This window comes from Semicossyphus pulcher, unplaced genomic scaffold (assembly GCF_022749685.1).
Source record: "Semicossyphus pulcher isolate SPU_LCO1_2020_fin unplaced genomic scaffold, fSemPul1.0.p SCAF_1, whole genome shotgun sequence".
Taxonomy (NCBI): domain Eukaryota; kingdom Metazoa; phylum Chordata; class Actinopteri; order Labriformes; family Labridae; genus Semicossyphus; species Semicossyphus pulcher.
Genome location: NW_027211603.1, coordinates 32501 through 60039, shown reverse-complemented (window position 1 = coordinate 60039; position 27539 = coordinate 32501). Strand labels below are relative to the sequence as shown.

At 44.4% G+C, this 27539-nt stretch overlaps 1 protein-coding gene across 1 annotated transcript in view; it reads left to right on the top strand.

The window, feature by feature from the left end:
• Positions 1-9958: 9958 nt before the first annotated feature.
• Positions 9959-27539, top strand: part of LOC138588525 (multiple epidermal growth factor-like domains protein 11) — a 47435-nt gene continuing 29854 nt past the window's right edge. The window contains exons 1-4 of the mRNA XM_069658684.1: positions 9959-10074; positions 10846-10947; positions 14033-14133; positions 25774-25866. Of these exons, the coding sequence (XP_069514785.1) occupies positions 9959-10074; positions 10846-10947; positions 14033-14133; positions 25774-25866 (412 nt within the window). The remainder of the gene's footprint in view (positions 10075-10845; positions 10948-14032; positions 14134-25773; positions 25867-27539) is intronic.

Sequence of the window (27539 nt, the reverse complement as noted above, 5' to 3'; positions counted from 1 at the left end):
GAGCAGCTCTTGTTTGGGTCGTGCCCTTTTGGAGCAGGCAAACTACTCGGTGAGATTCTCAAGAACCGTTCATATGATCGACTCACACTCAACACGGCACCCTCGAGTCTTCAGCAATACACTCTTCAAGTGAAGTCGATGAAGTCTCAGAAGAGGTCAAGATATTTGAAGGACAGACATACACAGGCAGATAGACGGAGTCCTTCCTAATACATGTTTCTCTTCTGTACCTGGCTTCCTGTTTGTATTTCACGTTGCACTAAAGGAACTTATGCAACACTTTCAGGACTCTTCATTCAAGTTTTCACTGCCGTGGAAGAACTGAAACAAGAACAGTGTTTTCATTTCTTATCATGCTGTTGGTCGGTTTAAAGATGAGCTGATTAGAGATATCTAGGCAGGCTATCTCATTAAGAGTAGGTGTCATAATTAGGGATGGTTATCACCGATACTGCTTATCAATACGATACTTATTGATAATCTTATCGATACTACTCTCCATTATGTGGTGCAAAAATAAAGACGTCTATTAGTATGATAATGTGCCTCAGGTTGCAGCTGGGGCTCAGGGCTGTGGTCGTCCCCCTGCAGTAACAACAGGTAACATTAACAGTAAGCAGTAAGTAAGGTGAGCTCTCAGTTACTAGTGTACCTAAACCAGCTGGACTCCACTGAGGTAAATCTTTCACAGTAACCATGGCGACAGCTCTGTGACACTCTGTGGTTTGTTCCTCGTTCAGCGATGGAGGATGGGTTTCACTCTGTGTCTGACTTCTGCTAACGTCAGCCACTGCAGATGAAGCTGGGGCCGCTGCTTGACTGACGCTGGCTATGCATGAAACTGAAACATCACTTAAAAGTGCTAATAACCGAAGCTAGCTAACAACAGTGACTGAATAACTACAGGCTTATTTATAAGAACCATGCGTGTTAACTGCATCTTTACTTTGGCTAATCACATCACAGCATTGCCATCAGAGCCACTCGGACTCGGAGGCTGCACTGAGGACGTACTAGCAGTAATGCTAGCAGCGGCGTTAGCATTAGCAGCTTTGCTAAGGCAGTCAAATACAGTGCACTGCTTCAGATTTATAGACTGTTAAACTTGTATCGTGAGGTTGCTGGTGTTACTCCCTTTAGACACAGCTACCTGTTTACATAAATTGCACAAAGATGCACTTTGCTCTGTCCGCCATGAAGGCTGCTTCAGAACCCGATCTGTCCCCGCTGCCCGATCCGTTCTGCACGTTCTGCATCTCCGTAAATGTGCACCACATACCATACACTGAACATACACCATGAGACGTTGCTGGGTTCCCTCGAAAGTATCATTTCATGATGTGTTTTCAGATCTAAATACACACACATCTCCAGAGCTGTGTGATGGAATGACAACAGCATTAAATAAGACTGATGGGAGAACCGTTTGTCCATGAGCTTATCGGTACTGACCAATCACGTATCGATACCAAAAAATCCCAGTTCTCAATACCCATCCCAAATCATGAGAGGTTGATTCCACTGCAGCAGACTTGATGGTGTCTGCAAATAGGTGGAAAGAAATAGTGCTCCCTTACTAATGCTTGTCTGCTCAGCCTGAACCCCCTGATCCGATTGTTTATTTCAAAGGGGTTCCCTTAGTTAAGAGAGCGCCTCTCTTCTGAACCCGACCTGTATACTGTAAAACATCGTGTCCTCCTCCTTCATAAACTCCTAACAGCAGAGTGTGCAGCAGATCCTGGCAGCTCTGCGTAAGCTCTCTGTCTGACAGCTCTGCTCTGCACAACCTTCATGTAGAGGCATTCATCAGGGCCGGGAAATATTGTTTGACTAACAATAACACAGTTTTTATTGATTCCCTGTCCCAGCGAGGTCCTGCTTATGAGAAACAGCACACACACAGATTTATATGCACGCTCACATTCCATAATTTACACACACATTACAGAGCTCCAAGCTGTGGAGGTCTTTGGTCCTGATGCTGCTTTTTCTCCTGCAGTGATAAAATATGGCCGAGCTCAGGTAAAACCACTGCTGACTGCACGTTTGATGCTCCTGGATTATCTCTGGGTTGGATCCTGAGGAATATCAGATGAAGATTCTACCTGTGTGTGCTGAAATGGAATTAATTTCAGGAAGTGAGTTCTGTGCAGTTTCAGTGTCCTCAGGTGGATCTCACTAAAGGTGATGATCGTTAAGAATCTGCAACATTTCTAAGAAGACAGCAGCAGTGAAGACAAAAGAGGTCTCCTCTCAAAATATATTTCATATGACATGGAATTATTTACAAGGCGGCCATTTTCCTTTGATGTCACGCTCACATGCAGTTATCAAAAGGACAATGTACTTCTTTTTTGCAAGATAAAAGTTTAATTTTAGAGAATCTGACAAATAATTGTCATTTCACTTTCATCTGTTTGATCATCAGCTGAAAAAAGAACAGATAGTAGAAGTTCGGTGAATTATAAGGACGTATTTCAAGCTAAACCCAAATGTTAACGTTAGCCAACAGCTAATGTAGCATCAACCGCTAGTGTTACACAACACAAAAGGAAATGCATAAATCAATTCTTAAATCCTTTTTCCAGATTCGAATGATCTCCTCATGCAAGTTCAGAGTGCTAGCTTACATTACTACAATTTACACCTTTCCTAGAAGTGTTAGCTAGGAAGTAGCTAAATGCTAAGTGAGCTGTTGTCGAACTGTAGCAAATACCTGTACCTTGAAATATGACCTGACATCCCTCCAGATATTCACCATCCAGTGTCTTTTCAGATGCTTGTTAATTTGAAAGCAATAAAATGAAACCAATTTGTCAATTTTCTCACATAAAGACATTTTTTAAAGTCGAGCTGAAACAGCATTTCGAGAGTATCTAGCTTCCGTATCTTGTCATGTTTCCGAGTGAAACAGGACGTGCAGGCGGGACATATCATTAGAGGGATTTGATTTGATGGTTGAGAAGTGGGCGTAGACAGACGTTCTCCACAGCGCAGCAGCTAGCTAACTGACCGAGCGTTCTTGGTGCTCTGCGGCTAAATGTTGCAGATTGATTGGTTGAAATATTTTGGTGCTAACTTACGTAAGCACGCGTGAAATTTAGTTTTACCGGAAGAAAAAATGATTTTGATTTTCTGTATTTTTTTTGTCCTATATTGTCAAACAGATGCTCAATGTTACAGGGGATGAGATCTAAAAGGATTAAAATGACATTTTTCATTTCACCTCGACTTTAACCTGAAAAACATCGATACAACATTGTCTTCTTTATAAATAACCTTGTCAAACGCTGCAGACACACTGCGGTCAAACTGCTCCCCCGTAAATATAAATACTATTATATATGAGTTGTTGTGTGTTTGATGCTTTATTGTGTATTTGTTCTGAGTGTTTCGTCTCTGTCTTCATCACAGGGGTCCCTCCTGACGTCCAGCAGCCACAAATTCATCCACTCTTGATAAAGTTCAGTTTCACAGCAGATTAACATTCACCACACTCACCTTTGTCCAAGGTAAGCTGCTTTTGTGTCTCAAGGTAACAATTGTGTTTTTGAATTGTTCCCTCGAGTCAAATTGAATCTGTGGACGGGCCAGAGACCAGAGACTGACTGCATTCGCACTAACATAAGATATTATCCAGATGTAACGAGCTGGAGCCAGCAGTTTGTTGACACCAAGCACAGCTAAATTAGACAGCTGTCAGAAAACCTCCCCAAAGTGACACCTCACAGGTTATTTTAACTTATTTTAACTTACTTGGCACTTTGTAATTATGGTTTAAATGCTTTGACACGAACATGACGTTAGCACAAACCTGGAAGCTTGTATATACACTATATGTTGTTAGCTTGCACGCAATTCTACTTGTCCAAGACGCCATCCCAATTAAGGCCGAGGCCACAGCGGTGCGTGGAAGGCTGTCCCATTTCGAAGGCTCCTACAGATGTGTTTTCCCATCCATCAGGTGCATCCTTCATGGACAAACGAGATGGTGGAGTCTTAAGTGGCCGAGGAATACACTTTAATGTAAATGTGTTCAAATGTTAAAAACAAAACAAAAGGGGCCTTTGAACTTCAAATTATCTTTAAATAATAGGTTCAGTTGTTAAGCTGTTGTTAACCTGTTGCTAGGCGACCGGAGCGGTGCTTTGTGACGCAAGGTTAAGAGCAGGAACAGCTGGTGACGCAAACAGGAAATCCTCCGTAGACCAGACCGTCTCATTTCAGTTCGGCCTTAGCAACTACACAATACGAATGACTTATTCATTGCAGGATGCAGCCTCTGAGCTGAGTCACAGTTCAAGGCTCACCTGGGTTTGCTAAGCTAGGCTAATCATCTTTGTATGTTATCTCTTCCAGGATGTACACAGAGGCACTTTACTGCTTGTTTAATTTTCAGTAAGAAGCCAAGTTAATTACGAGTGTTCGGTTTGACTTTCAAAACATCCCTTACAGAGACGTGAACAGCTTCAACAAGCCAACATTGATTTGTTTCATGTAAGAATCAAATGTGGTCTGGATGAAGTCCTGTGGCTGTTTGACCCCCATCGCTCCACGGGCTCCGTGCCGAGCAGACCTGTCTCCATAACAATGACACTAAAGGGCACCTTTACTTCACCTTTTAAAGTGATAGGCCCCCAACCAAGCTGCCATATGTGACGAGCTGGAAGTAAGAATGGGCTCGTAAGTTTTTATGGTACAGACTAGCACAAGACGAGCTTCAATCTCTTCTGCCGTGTATGAGATTTCTAATATATATATATATTTATATTTTAACGTGATTATGTATTGACAGCTTCAGCTGCTTCCTGTTTTGATTAGTGTTTCTTTAATGCTTTGAGCTCATTTCACAAAGTTGCACAATTTGCTCACGTCTGAATCTCCAGTCGATAATATCGATTAAACACTTTTATATCACTTCTTTTGAAATCTGGACATTATGTTGGCAAAATAAATGAGTTGATTTCAAAACTGGAACCAGCACACCATCCTGTCTCCTTTGCTTTACTATCCAATTAGCATCATTATCACAGTATTTTCAGCGCTGCAGGTGTTTACATCCTCACCTGTCTGCAGCCCGTGTCCACACAGCTGACACCTGTAGGAAAAACAAAACATCCAGCCTGTCCGTCTCCTCAGGCCTCACTCATATTACTCCTAATGAGAACAGTGCAGCAGTTGTCCACCGGCGAACATCATCGTGTGTTTTCCTTACAGGACAGTGTGGGTGGGAGGTTTTGGCTCGTACCACCTGGTGTCACTCAGGGGGTGTATTCATCATCTCCATGATGTCCCCGAGCTGTCAGTGTGTGTGTCGCTGAAATGGACTGATGGTGTGAGGAATCTGTCCGCTGTGGAGTCTAATGTCTCTGTCATGCCCCCAGCTGCCGTCAACAACACTCCCAGGAAACATTCATTGTGCATGTTGAAGACGGAGGAGCCTCCGTGGAGACGTCTGTCCTTTCAGGCTGTTTGAAAAAAGTAAAAAATAAAGTTCTAGTTAAATATTTACCCAAATTTTCCTTTTGCATCACCTTAGATCTCCACTTATGCTCCATCATAGCTGTGAAGGTATGTCAAAGCCTGCAGTTCCTCTGGTGTCCACTTGAGGCTGTCTCCAGCAGTGAGTCAGTCCCCATAGAGCCCCATGTTAAACTTTACAGCAGAAATAAACATGTTTACAGCCTGGTACAAAAAACAGTTTGGGTCTCTATAGCTCATTTCTCTCTTCATGACAACTGTACGGGGAGAATCTTTATACAGCTCACCTGTTTACATTATATTAAGGCTTACAGTGATGCAGCATTAGGGGCGTGGCCTCTCTGAGTGACAGCTGGGAGCTGCTAGCCGTCTGCTAGGTGTCCCCTCAGCTACCTCAGTCACTGAACGTAACCTCTGGGCCGTGTTGGTGCTGTTTGAAGCCTTTCCGCTTCAAGCTCTCTTACCTTCTACAATTCGACACACGTCCAGTCTGCTACCACCACAAATAGAATCTTAATTTGTTGGAAACATGATGGTTCACTTGCTCATTAGCAGCTAATGAATTAGCCACAGGTACAGACTAGATATCTTTGATAACTTAGCCTTTGCTAACACCTCGCTCCTCACTAGCTCCGCCCTCTTATGGTCACTCCGGCTCCAGAAAACAAACTTAAGGCTTCAAAAAGGCAGTCGATTATCTTCACAGTCAACAGGTGAGACATATAGCAATGAGAAACATTATATATGGTGTTTTAAATTGATGCCACCTTTAAGTCTTTCTGACGTGAGATTCCACAGTTTTTCCCGTTTGAGGAAGCAGCTTCCGTCTGGTGATGTCTTCCTGCTGCTGCTCTGCAGGTGGAGCTCACCTTTATGTAAAGCAGTGAGCGCTTTCTGTGGAGATGAGATTGCTTGTGTCAGGCTCACATACACACATCGACTTGTTGCTTGCAGAGCTGTGTTGTCTGATTGGCATCCTCAGCAGTACATGCATGCCCTGCTGTTTGTATTTGCATAAAGTACAGGAAGACGTGCGTTCAGCCTCCCTCAGAGAATCCCCCCGAGCAGAATATTCAGATTTCTATTTTTGAGTGTTATGTTGTTAAAATGTGAGAAAATCTCCATATTTACACCCTCTTTGCTTTTTGTATTATGACCTCCTGATGTTAGTGACACGACCTGCTGAGGCTGCTTTCAAATTACTGCTTGTATCAGTTTTATTTCATCTCCATCTCTGGCGCCCTCCGTGGTAATTATGTTCCCCCCCTTTACTGGGTTACATCCTGTCCTTTACAAACTCTGTTTATTTCTAACAAACCAAAATGTTATGGAAGAAATGTCCAGGGGAGAGATGGAATTTTCTCTGTTATAAAATTCTTAGGGGCGGCACGGTGGTGCAGTGGTTAGCTCTGTCGCCTCACAGCTAGAAGGTTCCTGGTTTGAGTCCCGGTTCAGACGTAGTGGGCCTTTCTGTGTGCAGTCTGCATGTTCTCCCCGTGCATGCGTGTGTTCCCTCCGGGTACTCCGGCTTCCTCCCACAGTCCAAACACATGCTCGTTAGGTTCACTGGTGACTCTGAATTGCCCGTAGGTGTGAGTGTGAGCGTGACAGGTTGTCTGTCTCTGTGTGTCACTCAAAGTTTGTGTCTTTGGGGAGTTGTGTGTTACAGTAGGATGTCATTTAGTTCGACACAGAGAAGTGTTAGACTTTAAATGTGCTTCTGGTTGAACTTTCTTTTCCATCCTCACATCCCATCCTGGCGTTTCATCGGGGAAGGCACGCTCTCATCCTTCCTGTCTGACTCCAAAGCCCAAGCTTTCTAATAAACACATATCTGATGAGCTTGAATCCAAATGTAAAGTACTGCGCCTGCCAACTGCAGAGATTTGGAACTTTAAATTGAAGATTACAGCAGCGTATGCACCACCTGCTGCTGCTGCTGGATTCAACATCATGCCTTATTACAAGTCCCTTAAAAACGAATGCAGTACTTAAGTAAATGTACTCGGTTACTTCCTACAGTGTTGTGAATAGTTGCAGTCTTCATCGACCCAAAGTGCAGCACCAGGATGCAGTTTATCAGCTGAAAGAGTTTTAAAGACAGAGACAGTTACAAACAGGTTAACCTGAGATGGTGGCTGAGTGGTGGGCAGGCGGTGAGTGGCTGAGGGGATGAACCGGCGTCTTGAGAGCTGAGGAAGGCAGACGGGCTTCAGAGGTGGATCCTGGAGCACAGGAGAGGCTTCACACGAGGACAACATAAAGCACTGGCTATACTAGCCTTAGCGATGTAGCGCAGAGGTAGACTGAACGATCGGGCATGAATGACTGCAGAACTGGGGTATATATAGACTGCAGGCTGATGGCTTCATGAGTAACAGGTGAGGAGCGCTGAGGATGGCGACACCCAGAGACAGACGGGACACAACACAAGGGAAGAGAACACAGGAGAAACTTAAGCTTATTAAGAGCCATCCTGGAAGTTTTCCTTCACTTTTTTCTTTTCCTTCCTGTTTTTAGTAAATTCGATGGATATCTTGGCCGATATTATCTGGACACAACTTTAAAAACTTTTTAACAGAACATAAGATGCAGAAAACAAAGTTTAAAGGTGCTGTATGTAACTTTCAGCTCTGTAACTTTTCACTGTCGAGACGTGTTCATCGACCGGCATCATGTTGTCCAAAATCAACACTGTTTGTCTTAATACCTCAGTTAGTATCATGACAACTCTGACATACACACTCAGATAGTATTTTGGTTGTCATAACGTTAGCGAGCATGCTAAGGTTAGCCAACTAGCTCATACATAAATACACTTCATGACTCCGGCATTGTGCTTCGTAACCAAACAGCAAATTATGCCGGTGAAGCAGCAAATCATCACAAGCATTAGCGAACATTAGCCAGGCGGGGCGGCTGCAGAGAGCTGGGATGAAGCTCTTGTGCTGTGAGAGAAAAAACGCTGCACCCGGTGAGCGAACGCTGCACGCGGGTTTTGTTTCTATGACAACAATAAGTTGTGGGTCTGTTTTGATCCCCAAAAGCAATCGGAGGTCTCCATGATTCGCATGTCCTGCCGATGTTGACTCTAGTTTCCCCCTGACGTTGGTCACTTCCTGTTGGTCAGACGGGCTCAGGGTTGCCAGATCTGTGTGACAAAACCAGCCCAACGACCAATAAAACCAGCCCAATACTAGAACTCAAAATGTACCCCTGTCAAACCCTATACACTGCTTTCAAAGTCTAACAGCATTGCTAACATTGACAAATGCATTATAAAGTACAGATTAATTCAACTCAGACGGTCATACAGGTGGGCGAGAGGAGGATACTATCAAAACTGGCATCCGTCATGGACAACCTGCGATCTTGGTTTTATAGTACCGACAAATAGCTTTCGTATAATCTCCAGCCACACGTCCTGTCCAGTCTTTGATTCCGTTTTCACTTTACCAGTCCCTTGTGTATTTCTTCCCGTATTTTTCCCACTTACCGGGCGTCATGTTTCTCCCCGGCCGGGGTTGCTAGCTTGAATTGTCCGGCGTGTTCACGGATTCCGCTGCAGGTGTCACTGCTGACAATAGCTGGCTAGCTGACTGCACACAGTGAACCAAACGGATACGGACTGTGTGCAGTTTCAGTTTGCTAACTGTGTCGGGCAAAGTAGTGTGTGTTGGTTTGTTATGTGGGCATGCATGTCCCATGTCCATTGTGTGTGCTGAATGAACTGGAGTCTGTTTTTGTAGGATTTGGGTATAAATAAATTATTTAATCTAAAATAATCCTAAAAGGATTTCTATTTATAGATAGCCTATTATTCATGTAATTTGCATGCAAAACAGGTCTACCCAACTAACGGACAAAAATTTCCACCCGCGGCAACACTTCAAAAGTAGCCCAATTCAGCGGGAAAACCGGGGACCTGGCAACCCTGGACGGGCTTCGACAGATAAAACCGTCCCGAGTGCTTTACATAAAACTCAGCCCACAGGTTGTTAGGGGCAACGGAGGAAGTTGGGGAAGGTCTCAATTTATCAGTTCCTCTACGATCCCTTCACACATTGGCAATAAAAAATATTTGATTGATGATTACGTGTGAAGTCTTACATATAGCCCCTTTAAGGGTGATTCAGAAATTGTTTTACCACGTTACTGTCACTGATCTGCAGTCAAATTGGTTGACAGTGTATGATAATGTTAAATATGCTTTGTTATTTGTCAGGGTAACTTCAAAGAGTCTTATTGTCACACAGCGCCGCTGTCTCGATCATGTGTGAATTTCTCTTCCCGAGCATCGGTGTTCGTATCGGCCTCAAATATCAGCTGGGCTTTAATATTCGGAGTTGTTGTTTTTTCTGTTGATTATATCAGTGTTCTGTAATGTTTTTCAGATGTTTCAGAGACAGATGCATTTCTGTTTGAAAGTTTAACTCCTTACTGTGTCTGCTTCTCTTAGGACGGGGGGAAGAGGACGATGGGGGCCGCTGGGGTCTCCCCCCGAGCCCTGCTGTGGCTCAACCTGCTCGGTTTGATCCCTCTGGTGTCGTCCCTCAACCCAGATGACCCCAACGTGTGCAGCCACTGGGAGAGGTCAGTCTTCTTCTCTGGTATTCAAAGTGAAAAACAGCGCTGCGGTGAACTAATGGACTCCCCGCCACAAATCAGCTCGGAGGGTTTACCAATAATCAGAAGCAAAAGGGAAAAGGTTTCCTCCTGGGGACACACCGGGCTGTAAATTCAGAGCGATGCTAATGCGACGGCCTGAGTGGTCTGAGCGCTCAGTGAGTAAAAGCACAATGTCATCTGTGATGAGAGCGACGCAGAGTGCAGGTGCTCTGATCAATAATCTCTCAGAGTAATCAGGAGGAGCGCTGGAAATGGATATTACCTCCGATGACTTTTACAGTTTCACCTCTCGCTAAAGGTTAGCTTCAGTTCAGTCACCTTCATTAACACAAGAGACGAGAACAAACTCAGTGTGAAAACTCTGCACAGAACAGAGAGTTAAAAAAACGTCTTAATGTCACGATTCTTCAAACAAGTCTCCAAGTTTTTAGGAAAGTGAAGCTTTCAGAGTTTTCAGGAAGAATCGATGGTTTGAGACATCCTGTGCTCTCTGGGATCAAAACGCCATGATTATTTCTTTTAAAGGAACTTTTATGGCATTAAGAGAAAATAAACTGTTTTAGAAACACAATTCAATATTGTTTTTTCAGGTTCACCAAAACTTTGAGGACACTTGTAAAAATCCTTCTGTTTGTGTCGGGATGGTTCGTTAATGTCACAGTGAAGAATCTGCATCAGCATGTGCTCTGATTAACTGTCTCGTTTAAACGGTGGTTTTGTCTTGTATCCCTCCAGCTACGCCGTGACCGTGCAGGAGTCTTACGCTCATCCCTTCGACCAGGTTTACTACACCCGCTGCACCGACATCCTCAACTGGTTCAAATGCACCAGACACAGGTATGCACACAGACAGCATCCCGTCCTGTGATACTAACCCTACCTGAACCTTAAACTGTTTGTAAATGAGTCTAAAAAAAATCAGAAAATGTTCCTGCAACAATTTCTCAAAACAAAAAGTGACTTTAAAGTCATTAAAAACACAAATGACCACAAACAGACGCAAAGCCACCAGAAAGAGATACATGATGACCTAAAGGGGACACAAAGCAAACAACCGGAGAGAGACTCCGTTCACAGCGTCCACATGAAGATGAAAAACAATCAAAAACAGACACGACGTCCAGAGAGAGACAAATCACTAAAAAGACACACAGTAACCAAATAAAGATAAAAAACAACCAGAAAGAAACAAATCACATCCAAAGACTCATTTAACACAAAAAGAGACACAAAACAAAGACACACACATTTCTAAAAGGACGTGTAAAACAACCTGAAAGAGACACAGTGATCAAGTCAAGATTAAAAACACCCAAAAAGAGACAAAAATTAACCAAATGTGAGACTCACAAGGGAGACACATATCAACCAAGAGACTTCTAAAGGTCCAAAATGAGACACAAAACAGCCAAAGGCAGAGACATCACATCCAGAAAGAGATACAAAAAGAGTAAGAGCGAAATGACCAACATGCCAAGCTGCCAATAAGAGACACATTTCACAAGAAGACACAAAATGACCAAAAAGGAGAAACAGCCAAACAGCGTCCATGTGAAGATTCAATCAGAAAGAGACACGACATCCACAAAGACACACAAATGACTAAAAAGATGCAGAAACCAAATACAGATTAAAAACACATCCAAAGAGACACTTACATTCAGTCCTTCAGTTCCCCACTCAGGACCACCATCTTACCCACCTCTGTGACTTATTAAGGAAAGGTCAGAGGTCACCACTGACACCCAGAGGACGTCAGCATACCTGTGTCACTTTATGGCGAGGTGAAAAACAAAGAACACCAGATCACAGAAGTTCCTGGTACCAACTCTGAACTGGTTCTTTCTGGTTTCTGCTGAAGTTACAGACATGTTTTCCCCTCTCTGTTTTCTCTTCTATAACGAGGATCAAATCATGAAGCTTGTTTTCTAAAGGAGTTGTTTTAGCAGCGGTGTGGACTGTGAAAAAAGAAGTCACGTCCTGCCTTCTGTCAGAGACATCTTTTACTCTGCTGCAGCTGAAGCTCAGAGGCAGTCAGTCACTTGTGTCTACTCCCCGACAGCAGCACTTCAGCTCCTCCTCATGTGGTCATTTTGATGAGCGACCGTCGGCGTATCGGCTTTAATGACCACATTAAGCTTTATAGGCTCCGGTTTACCTCCTCTAGCTAAGAGCGTCACCATCGATCTGAAGCTGAAATGTCAGACAACACCAGCGTCCTTGAAGGAGAAAAGTCCCCTAAACGTTTAAGTATCGCTCGTCTTTAAGAAGTGTAAAGACGTAAACACACTTTGACTCAGGCCTCGATTCTCAAAAGCACCGAAACATCTGAGCTGAGGCTCCAACTTTTAGTAATTCCTGTTTGAATGGGACGAAGACCGAAGGAAAATAAATAGAAAAGATACATTTAAGTTTAAGTAAGATTATGAAGTTTAATGTCTCCTCTATAACTTTAACTGACCGCAATCCAATGACTGTATATAAAGATGGCCGACACATCTCTACCTTCTCTAGTTGTAGAAAGTAAAACTAAAGTACTCCCAGAGTGTGTGCAGGAGAGATCGGTCGGTGGAGCCACAGTATTGACGTCCCGCCCCTTCCTCTACCCGACACACACCTTTACCTTGTGTCCTTGGCGTGTTGGAGCCCTCAGGTGTCCTTGGCGTGTTGGAGCCCTCGGGTGTCCTGGGCGTGTTGGAGCCCTCAGGTGTCCTTGGCGTGTTGGAGCCCTCAGGTGTCCTTGGCGTGTTGGAGCCCTCGGGTGTCCTTGGCGTGTTGGAGCCCTCGGGTGTCCTTGGCGTGTTGGAGCCCTCGGGTGTCCTGGGCGTGTTGGAGCCCTCGGGTGTCCTTGGCGTGTTGGAGCCCTCGGGTGTCCTGGGCGTGTTGGAGCCCTCGGGTGTCCTTGGCGTGTCGGAGCCCTCAGGTGTCCTTGGCGTGTCGGAGCCCTCAGGTGTCCTTGGCGTGTCGGAGCCCTCAGGTGTCCTTGGCGTGTTGGAGCCCTCAGGTGTCCTTGGCGTGTTGGAGCCCTCAGGTGTCCTTGGCGTGTTGGAGCCCTCAGGTGTCTTTGGCGTGTTGGAGCCCTCAGGTGTCCTTGGCGTGTCGGAGCCCTCAGGTGGGCTCAGTCTGCAGCAGAACAGCTTCTTGTGTCGGTCTGAAGCAGATATTCACGCTGATGGAAAGTTCAATGACTGTAGTGTTAGTGTTAGTTACGTCTCCTCTCGCCGTTCCTCCTCTACTCTGCTACTCGGGAACAGAACGCTGCAGGAGCCCCATTTGTCCACAGAGCTGTCAATCATGAGGCCACGCCCCCTTTTTATAGCATCAAATAACTAATTAAAAGTAAACTCGTCAGAAAAATGAACACTTGGACAACTATAAAATCAAAACACACGACAAATACATTTTTCTCAAACATGGTTTCTGTCATTGTAGTTAGTTCTTATCATGCTGATTTATGTCACAGTGTTCATTTCTCTGACACGCCGGCGTGCGGGATCCTTGCTGTGTTGTCAGTAAGCTAAGTGTGTGTTTTGGTTAGCGGAAGTGACTACGGCCGCTCCACCCGTCGATCTCTACTGCGCAGCTCTGGCTCCAAGTGACGTCACCATCGTGAGGTGGCAGCGCGGATCACAGGGGCTTTTTTGGCTTCAATTCCCTAAAGTGAGAGCAGATGGAGATGTGTCGTCCATCTTGATATACAGTCATTAGTTTGACTCATGTCCCATCTGTTAACATGGAGGAGGCGTGCTTTATGAGCTATACTGCAGCCAGGCAGCAGGGGGCGACAGAGAGTTTAAGTTTAAGTCATGTCGTCCATCTTTTTATACAGTCTGTGATACACATACATGCTTTAACTGTTCAAGTTTTTTCAACTTGTGTGTGTGTGTGTGTGTGTGTGTGTGTGTGTGTGTCACCTGTACAGGATCAGCTATAAGACGGCGTACAGACGAGGCGTGAGGACGATGTACAGGCGTCGCTCTCAGTGCTGCCCCGGCTTCTATGAAAGTGGAAACCTGTGTGTCCGTGAGTTCTGCTCATTCCTTTTCACATTTATTGTAATGTTGTGACCTGTGTGATATTTGTAGCGGTGGTTTGGTTAGTGCTCCATGATGTGCACAAGTCAGCCCGCTGACACTAGAACAGGAGGTGTCTGGGCCTGAGCTCCTACTGTCAGATTACATTTGATCATTTAATACATCTCTTACTTAAAAATAAAAAAAATTATAAGAATTGTCTTAAAAAATGAACCAGCATTAAAAGCTGAGTACACTGTAATAAACCCAACAGAGGTGCAGTCTCTCACCTTCGTACATGTTTGTCCAGAAGGACTAATAATCCAAATGTAACCAGCCCGGACACCATAAACATCTTATGACAACTTTATTTCATATAATAACCTTTGTACTTATTTATAGCCTGCTGTAAGACACAGAGCTGGTATCAGAGATCACTGTGTGTAACAGAAAACCTGCAGCAGCAGAGATTTCAACTGTTATGGTCTATCACTGGAGTCTGGTGTGTGTGCAGAGAGCCATGTACTAAAACAATCGTCTTCCTCTGTAACAAAAAGGTCTATCTCTGTAGGGATCCTTTCTGTCATGTTGTCACACACTTAGAATAACAATCTGAGCCTGTCAGTGGAAACAACAAGAACTTTTAGAGGACGACCTTTGACCCATCAAGGATTATGTTGCAGCCATTACAGCCTGTTTCACTGCTGCAGGATGAACACATGTACTTTAGAAAATTCGATTAAAACCCCAAAAACCTGAATAAGCTCTTGTGTTTTGTAACATTCCTAGAATAAACTTGATAACAGCTTTGACTACTTTAAAACTGTGTCATTCATGTAACGTTGAAACGTTGTCACTTTGGTGCCCTGCTAGCTCGCTGCAGGGCTTCAGGATGGAGCTATGAGCTGATGAGTCAGGCGTGATGAGATAAACAGAGTATGTGTGTGCCCCTCAAACAGTTAAGTCTGGATTTCCAGCGAAATAAAGGATCAGATGTTTGTGTCTGATTGGCTCCGAGTGAACATCTGCTGCTCGGCCTGATGTCTGATGGAAGAATTGTGCTTCTCTTTGACTAAAATGACAAAATGTTTTATCTCAGTGACCAACTTGGCGTGGGATGGAAGCAGATCCATCCCACGCAGCAGGCTGCGAAGCTTAAAGAAAACCGTTATTATCAAAGAAGTGAATGTGATGTGCAAATATCAAGAAAATAAAAGGTCTTTTGTTGAGGAAATAAAAAGCCCTCGATGGCCGTGTTGTTCAAACATATTTCTTAGATTAAAGCTGAGATTCATAAGAGATATTTGATCATATCTGACTCTATATTAGCAGACGTTTGGTGCTCGTTTGAGGTAGTTTTCTTCTGTCTTTGGTCTTCTGTTTAAGTCGTATTCAAAGCTCTGTGTGGCAAAACTTTATAAGCAGAAATGGCTCCACTTTGTAACGGAGCCAGATTGATCTGACTCTGACAGCTCCAAACAGCAGATACAGATAACCGCCTGACGCAAGTGAAAAGATAACGACTGAGATTGAATCACTGTTCCACACCACACGCTGCAATTTTAACAAGCCTGGATACTCGGTGTGCGTCGAGTGAAGGAGGGAAAGTTTGGAAATAACAATGCAGATGACAGGAACATGACTTTGTTTGTTGCAGAGACGATATGCAGAGCGAACGTTCCCCTGTGGCGCAGATCCAGCCGGTGACGGAGCTGTCTGATAGCAAACTGCAGCGTTTTATTACCGTTTGACACGTGAGCTTTGTAAGAGCACCTTTACCTCACGCTTACAGGAGGGGGCTGACAGCTGTGTTTGTAACGTGCCATTTAATTACAGAACAAGTCAACAGCAAGTGAGTTTGTAAAGGGAAGCCAATGCAGAAGTGTCCAGCAGGGGGCGACTCCACTTGTTGTTAAAAGAAGTGCAATTACATAGAAGTCTATGAGAACATGCTCCTCCTCCTCTCCTGATGTATTCCCTCAGTAAACATGTTCCTAATGACTTTATGGTCTCAGTCTCTAGTTTCAAGTCTTCTTCAACACAGCATGATGTTCATTTAGTCACTGATGCTCCCATTGAGAGTCACACAGACCAGGAAGAGGGGAGGAGTTAGGGCGGGGCTACCTGTGATTGACCGGTCAGGTGTTTGTTTGACTTATAGACACTCTTTAGCCAAACTTTACTATTATCACAGTCATCGTGAATTACAGATACACCTTGCCCACCGTGCTAAGGCTCGCGTTAGCTGATAACTTAATGTTTGCTAACCCCTCCAGCTCCATCCTCCCGTCCATATATGGTCACTTCTGGCTCCAAAAACAACAAGATAGTGACAGACTAAAGGCTAAACTGAAGGCTTCAAAACGGTACTCCACAAACCAATGAGTGCTATAAAGTTGTCCACTTGTTATATACAGCCTATGTGCAGAAGAGAAGAGGCTGATAACCAGGCAGCGTCTCTGACCTGATACAGTTTCCTGGAAGGTGAAGGAGCCGGTTGTCGTACCTGTATTAAAAAGACATCGCACCATGGCCACCTGTTTAGCTCAGTGAGTAGAGAACATGTAATATTTCAGAGGCTATCGTCCACGCTGCGGCAGGCCCAGGTTGGACTGCATGAAAAATCAGTTTAAAGTTCAACACCAGCACAAACCTGTCACAGAAACAATCTCAACATTCACCAGAGACAGAGAATATTCCCCGTCTGTGTCTGACGCTGGTGTACATTTCCTATTCTGCAAAAGCAATCAATTATCCAGCCTAGATGGTAAACTCTAAAGGGCCGCGTCTCCTTTCTTATAAAGACAGGAAGTGAATGGGTTTGCCTGGGGGGGGGGGGGGGCGCATTGTGTTCTTCAACATCTGCTTGTGTACAGCTTTATTAGATTCTTCCAGGGGAGCGAGACAAATACCTCTCCACTCCATTGTGTGAGCCTGACACACACACACACACACACACACACACACACACACACACACACACACACACACACACACACACACACACACACACGCACGCACACATGCACACTCTCTCACACACACACACACACACACACACACACACACACGCACGCACACACGCACGCACGCACGCACACACACACACACGCGCACACACACAGCCTCCCGCTCCCATCGGCTGAGTAGTTTGATAGCCGGAAGCTAATTCTTCAATGTTAACTAGGAGGAGACGCCTGCCTGCTCGGCTAACGCTAACGTCCTCGGACAGACCTTTTGTTGTGTGATGTGCTTGAGCTAACTGAAAGGTTTCCCCCCCGACACAGGGAGGAGGAGGAGGAGGAGGAGGAGGAGGAGGAGGAGGAGGATTTCATCTCGTCATGTTTCCTCCCTCAGCTGTGCCCTCTCTCCACCCTCATAAAGCTCCCTCTCTCCTGGATCTCGAATGCCGATTGCGTCTCCGACTTTTGAACCCGAGCAGCTGGTCATCTGTGACCTCTTCACCCATTAACCTGCACAAACTTTACCCCCCTCCTCCGCTGTCCCTCACCCGTCTCACCCGCCACATCACCTCTGACACAATCTGACACATTCACAGCTGCAATGTGATTATTGATTACATCAGAATCATTCTCTCTGTAATCCTAGATTTCCTGGTCATGTTCTTGTCTTCTTGTGTATCTATAATGCACCATTATTTAAATCAACCAAAGTAAATGCTGAGTCAGGTGTAAGTCTCATGTGAGGCAGAGGGAGGTGACGATGTCGTCTGTCTCAGTGGAGGTTGGAGGCGATGGATGGGAAGACTTTCCCAGGAGAGAGTGTTTAACTGGAGTGTTTCACGGTAACCAGGTTAACCAGGTTAACCAGGTTAACCAGGTTAACCACGTTAACCAGGTTAACCACGTTAACCACGTTAACCACGTGTTACAAACACAACTGTCCTTAAAACTAACCAGAGGCTACCCGGTGGGTCGATGTGAGACCGAGTGTCTGTGTTGGCTTTAGAACAAAGATTTTAGTGTGAAACTACTTCATGTCATTTTTAATGACCAGGTCAGTTTGTTAATGAGAGGAGGAAACCTTCATTGATGTTTCGGCTCATGAAAACCTAAAAACAAGACGGCCACCAAGAAATGAGCTAGAAGAAGCTCTGCTCTCTGAAAGCCCTCCTGACGTGCTGTCTGCGCTGTGGAAACACAGATTTATAACCTTAAACTGCTTTATGGAGTGATTTTACTTCCCTTTGTGGATAATTCGTCTCTTGTTAAAAACCTCACGAGCGATAAAACTGACCTAGAAATCAGCTGAAGGAAGCTCTGCTCTAAGCTCCTCCTCACATGCTCTGTCCACCAAAGAGCTGTAAACACTGGAGCCGCTTCATTTGGTGTTTTTATAGGTGTGATCTCCAAGTCTGTCTGTTTGGGAGAGGAGCAGACCTTTCTGGATAATTCGGCTCGGGGTAAAAACAATAATCAATACAGGGCAACGTGGCTCCAGGAGTGCTCTGTCTACAGTGAGGCACAGAGAAGTACAGAGATTTAACTGTTGAAATAGGATCTGATGATTTGTATATGTTCAAAGTTTTTGCAAATGTGTAAAAAGAAGAAGAAGAAAAAAAAGCCTTTAAATGTTTGCAGATCAATGCCAGCCTGGAGTCCATGACTGTCGCGCCCCGTGTGCGTCTACGTGCAGCGAGAACAGTTTCAGTTTGATTCTCTGACGTCCGGGGGTGTTGTGATCGGCCCCGTGGTCAGACATGGACAGAGATGTCAGGACTGCACTAACACTGAGTCCCTTCGCTCCTCACACCTCCTCCTTGCTCCTCCTGCAGCAGCAGATCAGGAGACTGAAGGGCACTAAAGACCGCTTCAGCATGCAGAGACAATAGCTGGAATTAGGAGGCGATTATTTAATTTGATATCCATTCATCTTGCTGATGTAATCCTCCTTGTAGCTGTTTCTGTTCCAGTCCTGGGGATGAAAGGATTAGGCAGCAGTTTAATGATGTATCAGCTCTCCTGCAGGATTACAGGAGCATGTGTCTTTGGCTCTCTTATTAAATCCTGTCCCGTCATAAAGACACTTGTTCTCTCGCTCCGTAAAGATGCTGGACGACAGGAAGTAGTGTCTGACAGAAACTATTGATCCTGATGGCTTTATTTTAAAGTTCAGGCCGTTTTGACTTCAGCAATGACCCGTCCCTCCCTGTAGGACTGTGGTTCTCAAACTGAGGCTCGAGGCCCACCTCAGGATCCAGCAGAACGATCTCAGGGGTTGTGCAGTGATTACACACACAGCATTATTGGCTGTAACTGTTCCCTGAACCTTTCATAGAACAGACCCAAAGCTTCCTGAAAGCAGTGTCTAAAGGGTTAATAGGAACAGCTTAAAGCTACATTGCAGTAGATGCTAAGGGGACTTTGAAACAGCCGTAAAGGATTCCTTGAAGATGCCTCTGAAGGGTTTCTTGTTGCTAAAAGGCACAGACACTACGGATATCTTGAATCGTCTGCTAAAGGGAACCTTCAAACAGACGCCAAAGGGTTCCTTGAAACAGTACCTTTAAGCTAAAGCTAAAAGTACCTTGAAACAAGCACCTAACATTACCTTCCAACAGATGCTAAAAACTGCCGCTAAATGTTTCTGGTGCTTGTACAAGAGCACCTTGAAATGGCCGATAAGGGCTCCTTGAATGCTTCTAAAAGGTTTCTAGAAACAGATGCTGAAAGGTACGGAGGCCGGGAGGGGACATGTGCAGCAGGATATGTGCACATCAATGCTGTTGGCATCATAAAAACAAGAGATCACCTTCGCAACCACAGCTGCTGCACGCAGCAGAACATCACAAGTGAGGTCAACCTCCAGTTAATAAACTTATTTCACAGAATTTACGGAGTTTTAATTATTGTGAAGCATTTACCGATTTGACCGCCCCCTCTATTTATGATTCTGTGGAATAACATCATTTTAAGAAAACAGAAGGCGACACGTAGCGATCAGCAGTGGCGACAGAAAACTGAATGTTCCAGCAAACTGTTGCAACGTCTCAAAAGACACAGATTACGTGAGATAAAGCAGCGAAGTGGTCGAGTCGTTTGTTTCCTCATTCGTGTACAACAGACTCATTAGCCACGCTCACACACACTGTGACCGTCACCAGTTAGTTCAACACCAGTTGAACTGTGACACCGCCAGTGGTACACTGACCTTTTCCACAATTTTTGCAAGATTTTTCAACCTAAGGTTTTCTCCCCTCCACGTCCCCCCGGGCTCCGTAAAAAGGCACCTCCTTGAAATCGCTGCTTGGTTCATGTAACAACAGCTTAATGTTACAGTGCTGCGGCTGCTTGTGTAGCTTTTGGACCCGTGAAAAAATCTTGATGACCCAGGAACGAGGACTGGAGAATGTCCAAAAAACAGTGCCTCAGTTTTCCAAAGCTATCGTACCAACGATCGTCTGAGAATATGTTTACAGGCCTGCTGGAGCAAATGATTTACTTCCTAATCTTCAGCAGTGTTTCTAATGTTTCTGTCACCATGAAACTCAAATCAATAATAATCACTAAAACACACAAAGGTCCTGTTCAGTGTTACGGGCTGATTCTGTAGTCTCCCTGCTCTAGTATAAATCTGTCGTCAGAGTGCCGGGCCTGTGTGGCTGCGAGGTTTCCTGTCCTAATGCACGAGAGAAGCTGTAAAACGTTAACACCCTGCCACCATAAATTCAGACGGGACGAGCCCTCTGCTTCTCCGGGCCAGTCCAACTCCTGCTTCCACACTTTCTGCTCGCACACTTCCATGCAGCTTTACAAACTCAGCACTTTGCTTTGTGTGCACTTTGCTGATTTTAAATTACACCTCACAGCTAGTTTAGTTAAAATAGAGTAATAGTGTTTGATGCAGCTTTACCCATCCTGCAGAAGTGGCTTTAAAGAGGATTATTTTTCATCTATGTGATGTTCATTTGCTCAGAGAAGCTGCAGCAGCTCTTCATATCTGTGTGATGGAGGAGCTGAAGTCTCCGAGCTGTCAGCCCGTCTGCTCCCTGCACGCTCCCCACCTGATGTACGATGCACTATTCATACTGAGACACACAAGTGATCCTCAATAAAGGAGTTAGAGGGGATGTGAGATAAAGTTCAGCCTGTCGCTTTGAACGAGTGTAGGTGCAGGTGATAATACAGCTGCTTTATGTCTCCTCTTTCGCTCCATTAAACAATATATGGCTGTTTATAGAGAGACGGATTTATGATGTCATTTTTCTGGGATTCATCAGGTTTAACTCAGAGGAGTTTTTACATACAAGGAGTTTGCCCGGCTGTCAGAGTGTTGACAATAAACCCAACTAAATAAATGAACTATAAATACAGCGAGATGATGAACAAGAGGAGGAGAGAGAGGACGAGAAAGACCTGCAAGGAAACAGCAACGAGTCTGCTGAACTAAATGTGTAAGACATTCAAGAGAAGACGGGGTGATTAATAATTCATTTATATTGCTTATCAATACGCTTGATCTATCTTCAGAGAACATGTTCTGCTGCACGGCCGCTGAGCCACTTTATTGTCATCGTGCATACCTTACCAGTCAAACAGTAACAGTGAGCACATATCCATCATATTGAGTTGCCCCACGTGCTGCCCTGTGGGCAGTCTGTTAGACGCTCCACTCCAGAGGCTTGTCGGTGTTACATTTCACTTTTGCTGATGTAGTTCATAACTTGTGTGAGCATGATGTTCACGCTCCACTGGCTCATCAGCTGTGTTTAAGTTTCTGTCAGAGGTCATGGATATCGGCCTGTTTATGTTCTATAATGCAGACATACAGTAGGTTGCTTTTTATCCGCTTTGAGCTGTCCAAGGTGCTGAATGTTTTGAATAATGCAGCTTCCCTGGTAGCAGCTTCAGTGTCCCCTTATCAGATTCTGCTCTGCTGTACAATGTTCATAAATATTAACACACAGCCTTGTCAACAGTCTTCTGTGTTTTGTTTCCACTGATGTTGTATGTGTGATGTATGTGTGGGAAATATGGCCGCTGATCGGGGCACATGGGTCCGTCCCGATCAGGCTACTCTGCTGCTGCTCTAAATTATAATAATAAATAATGATAATAATAGTAATGATAATGATAATAATAGATAACTCTATACTATAATAAATAATAGAGCACAGTAAAAACAAACATGTTAACAAGTGAGATCCTCCGGGTTTTAAAGTGAACAGAAGCAAACACACATGACCCTGAGATGTTGCAGTTCCTGGGCGTAAACTCTGGATGGGGCCTTGTTAGCTGCTTCCTGTCTTTATGCTAAGCTAAGCATTCTGGCTCCAGCTTCATACCTAGCAAATATGAGAGCGGTATCGATCATTTAATCAAACCCTTGGCACTAAAATCCAATAAGCATATAACAAGGCTTTTCTTTTTACGTGTGTATATATTTAGTAAAATCAGAGGCATCACGTTCGCTCTGCCATCTCACAGCAGCAACAGCACTCTGCTCTGCAGGCTGCTTTCTTTATTAACTTTCAGTCTCCTCCAACAAACCAGAAATGAGAGAAAATTAAAATACCTTAGGGAGCGTTTCATGATTGGATGATGTGCAGACGTTTCATCAATGACAACAAAAAGTGACAAATTGCAATGCAAATCCATCTGAATGAATAAATCATGATGCACCTGCTGTACATGAAGCGTGCACCTGCAGCTGTGAGGCACAGATGTCAGGCTGCACAGAAACTGAGACCCTCTTTCACAGGAAGAAATATAAACGCTCCAGTGTCTCAAACTTCCATCAGATCTGTGTGGGGACACTGAAACCTTCCCTCCATCGCGTGAGACTCTTGTTTTGACGTCATCTCAGCGTCCTCTTCTGCTGACGTTTAAAGAGATCACACTGAATTGGATCAGCTCTAAATATTCACATAACAGATTAAAATGCACATTAATCCACAGTTTTCATGCTTCTTTGTGGAAATCTGATTACAATTTGGGTACATTTGGATTGAAACTGTTGTGTAATCATGTCTGCTGAATTAATTTAGATAGACAGTAACTTCTGGATTTTGTTGCCCAGAGTTGAAGACATTTAATGATGGTTAACAGGAAGTGTGGCGTCCTCTTTGGTCCATCTTTAATGTTAAAATTACGTGAAAAAGAAAATGTAGCAACTTTCCTAAAGACTTAACCCCATCATCATCATCATCATCATCATCATCATCAGCGCTCACTCGGGGTCGAGTATGACTGTCCTCCTTGGTCCTTGTGGGTCATCACGGTGGCGAAAAGGCCGGTTCCAGAGCCGCATATGTTGGTGGTGCAGTGTGGGCGGGGGTGAGCGGGGGTGGTGTCTCCTTTCTCAGTCTGCCTTCTTCTTCTGCAGTGCTGTGGAGGACGCCCTCCAAGACGCCCCATTGGTTGCTGGGGTTTCCCAGGGGTTGAGGTCTATGTGGCACTTTTTGATGTTCATCTTGACATCGTCCTGTGAGCAACAGGACTTGTTTTGGGAGGAGAGAGACAGGCATACGGATGGCATGTCCGGTCCATCTCATGGCATGTCCGGTCCATCTCATGGCATGTCCGGTCCATCTCAGCTGGTGTTGGACGATGGTGGCAGTGATGGTGGGGATGCTGGTGTTGGTGCGTCAATCTTCCCAGCTGACCTGAAGGTGATGAACCTCTGGAGATGTGCCTCCAGTGCCTTTAGGTGCCTGCTGTATGTGGTCCAGGTTTCTGACCGGTACAGTCTGGTGGGCGTCACAGCTGCCTTGTAACCACACGTCAGACTGTTTGGACACACTGTTTTCTACTTCACAGTGTAACAGGTTTAAATATGAGCTTGTTTCTCCTGCAGAGCTGCTCAGAATGCACTTTGTGAAGCAATGACATCATAAGAGGAGGTAAAAAGTAAAGTGTATGTTATTAAAAGTCATTCTGATGTGTCAGTGGGTTTAAAGTTTCATGTGTTTCTCTTTGAAGTCAGAGCGACACTTTCAGATTCACTTTGTGTAAAAGAAGAACATTAGTGAGTCTCGTCTTTATTGCTTCTGTCTCTCTCGGTCTCTCTCGGCTTCCTGCAGTCTTCCCTTTATTTCCTCCTCTTCCTTCTCCTCCTCACACCTCCTCGTAGCCACCACGTCCCCTGAGCTAATCGCTGAACACGATAAAGATACGTCTCCCTGAGAAAACACTGCACTGTTTATGACGCCGTGATGGAGTCATTATTTTCAGTCGTCAGATAGTGCGACAGCTCTCACTGTAACGTGGAGTCATGATGAAATATTACAGCAGCAGGAGAAGATGAAGATGTCAGAGCAGCTTTATAGAGCAGATAAAGTCCTCACACTATCAGGACACTCTGAGCTCCTTATCGCAGGTGTTTATATCTGCAGGTCGAGGAAAACAAACATATTTACAGAAACTCACAATTTGTCCTCCTGATGGATTAATGTGAGCATCGCTGATTCAGAAACAAACTACTGAAACAAAGGGGCCAAGTGCACGAGGGCCATGTGCACAGGGGCCAAGTGCACGAGGGCCATGTGCACAGGGGCCAAGTGCACGGGGGCCAAGTGCACGGGGGCCAAGTGCACGGGGGCCTTGTGCACTGGGGCCTTGTGCACTTGGCCCCCGTGCACATGACCGAGTCCTGTTTCCAAACCTGTCATCTGAAAAGCTCGATGTACGGCGGCCGCCTCGTTTTTTCGAGGTATAACGAGATATTTTCATGTTATTGTAAAATACAAACTTATTCTGTTAAAATGTCTTTTTGTTGTAACAAAAATGTATCTTTTATCAGAATCAGAATCAGGTTTAATGCCAGGTAGGTGTACACATACAAGGCAGTTGTTTGTTGATTTGGTGCAGAACGATTAAAACAGAATTGTTCTTTTTTTTATGTATTTACAAACCAAACAAGACGCACCAACACACCGAGGCAGCCATCCGCGGCACCGTCTGGGTATTTATTTTACATAGAATATTAGGAACAAGAAGGGAGCGAACGGGACGTCTGACGTCTCATGCAGGCCGCTTCAGCCTGTGTAAGTTGTTGCTAAATGAACTGGGAAAGTGCCTGTTGGCAAACACATGTAAAAAAAAAAAAAAAAAAGGTAACTGTCAGTTTTTCTGGAGAAAAAGCAGCAAGACATTTTCATTTAATTTAAAAAAGGTGTTTTTATGTGCAAAGGTGTAGCGTCTATGTGGAGAAGGTGTTTGTCTTTGTCTCCAGATGTTTTGGTTGATATCGCTGCGACACCTTCAGGCACACATGAACTGAATTATTAACGGCTGGAAAATAATAATAAAATAATTTATTGAAAGAAAGAAATGTTTGTCAGGTGACACGTTAATGTTGAATAATTAAAGTACATTTTCTTTGTGATGAATGAAGAATTCACATCAGAACATTACACAGAGAAATACAAAGAAATAAGGCAAAAGGTTTTTTTGTGTGTTTATAGCAAAATATGTTTAAAATGCAGAACTGAAAAAAACTATGTGACAGCATCAAACATGCGCAGGTGGGATGAAACCGCTCAGGTGCTTGTGAAAGGAGCCAGCCGGCCCGAGCAGTGAAATCAAATCTGTTTAAAGCAGATTTAGTTTTTCTGTTCCTCCTCCAGCTCACAGACTGTGATGTTCTTACAGAAAAGCTTGATGTAAATGTTCCTCTTCCTCCTCCTCAGCGCTGTGTACTGAAGAGTGTGCGCACGGTCGCTGTGTGTCTCCTGATACCTGCCAGTGTGAGCCGGGCTGGGGAGGACTCGACTGCTCCAGCGGTGAGTTCACTGTCCTCAACATCCTTTCTCATCACAGTCATAAGAATAGTCACTACGTGTGTGAATCGTTTGTGAGACACGGCGCAGAACAACAGTCTCAAAAGGATTCACACGGAGAGGTTGAGATTGACAGTATAGTGTAGTTATCGTTATATTTCCATTCAAAGATACTAAAAATGCTAAGTTGATGTACAGATGGTGATATACAGATGTAAAGTAGAGGCACAGACACTGATGAGATTTACACATTGTGTCGAACACGCGTCACGTGACGCTGGCAACTGTAGACTGAGTGAAACAGCATGCTAACAGTCTCTAAAGAGTCCACACAAATAGGTGGAGATCCATAAATATATAAACATTTAAAAATACCAAGTTGACAAAGTCTGGTGTATGAGTTGTAAATCAGAGGCACAGATATAAATGTAGAGTGACAGAGACACAAATCACACCGCTTTTATTGTGCACCGTGTTATTCTCATAGTCGTGTCCATTCTGGAAATCGTGGTACGTAGCAGGAAAGTTTCAAGCTTAAAAGCTCTAGAATATCTTTGGACATTTCTTGTGAGGTGTCTGACACCAACATGTCTGTGATTGGCTGAAATACACATTGTCGACACCTTAAGAGAAGGATACACATGAACATATACGGCTTAAATAGAGGTGAGAAAAAATATATGCATTATATATACAATAAAATAAAAAGTTATATACATAAGAGTTATTTACAAGTGAACATTGGTGCAGTATTATATCAACAGATTGCAGAGTTGAATTATTGCTCCATTGCATTATTATGCATCAGGAAGGGTCAGGAATGACTTCCTGTGGCGTTCTGCGGTGCATCTTGGGGGAACGAGTCTTTGACTGAACATGCTCCAGCACATCATGGAGCGGGTGGGAGACAGTACATGTTTCAGCTGGTCTTGTTGCATCAGCTTTGAATTTGACATTTGAGATTGACATTTTCTGATGTTACCTGATGTTCCCTGATGTTACCTGATGTCACCTGATGTTACCTGAAAGAGAGGAGCAGGTTTTCACAGCAGGTCAGTCTGCACATAACAACAGGAGTGTTTGATGAGCACGAGGAGCTTGGCTGTATAGTTTGGGTTGTTTTAGTTGAAGCTGAAGGTTATTCTGGAGCACAGTCTCATTCATAGTTAATATATTTCTGTTCTGAGTGAGAACAGATGGAAATAGAGCAGGGACAACATGTTGAACTGGTTTTTGTTACGTTGGTTCTGACACTGTTTGGACTGAGCCACATATCTGCCCCAAATCTGTTGTCTTTAGACTTTAGACTTTAGAATTGATCCAAATATCAGTGAGATCAGTCGTCACTGAGGTCTAGTTTTAAGGGGGTCACAAGTAAAGATGTTAGGAGTGATATGATCCTACTGAAGAAACGAGCAGCTGCAACATTTAAGCTCAGACAAATGTTTCTGACGAGAGCAGAACATGTAAACATTCCTGATACTGGAGGCTCAACTAGAGACGCTGTAGATAGATGAGAGCTTAGCAGGCCGGTCATTACGCTGACCCACACAGGATGGCATATCGTTGCCTCAGTGTGTGATTTTAAACATCGTGTCGGCGTTCAGGACAGAAAAGAGGCGTGCCGTGTTGGACAGCAGTGTGTACGTGTCGGCTGACGAGTAACAGACATCACT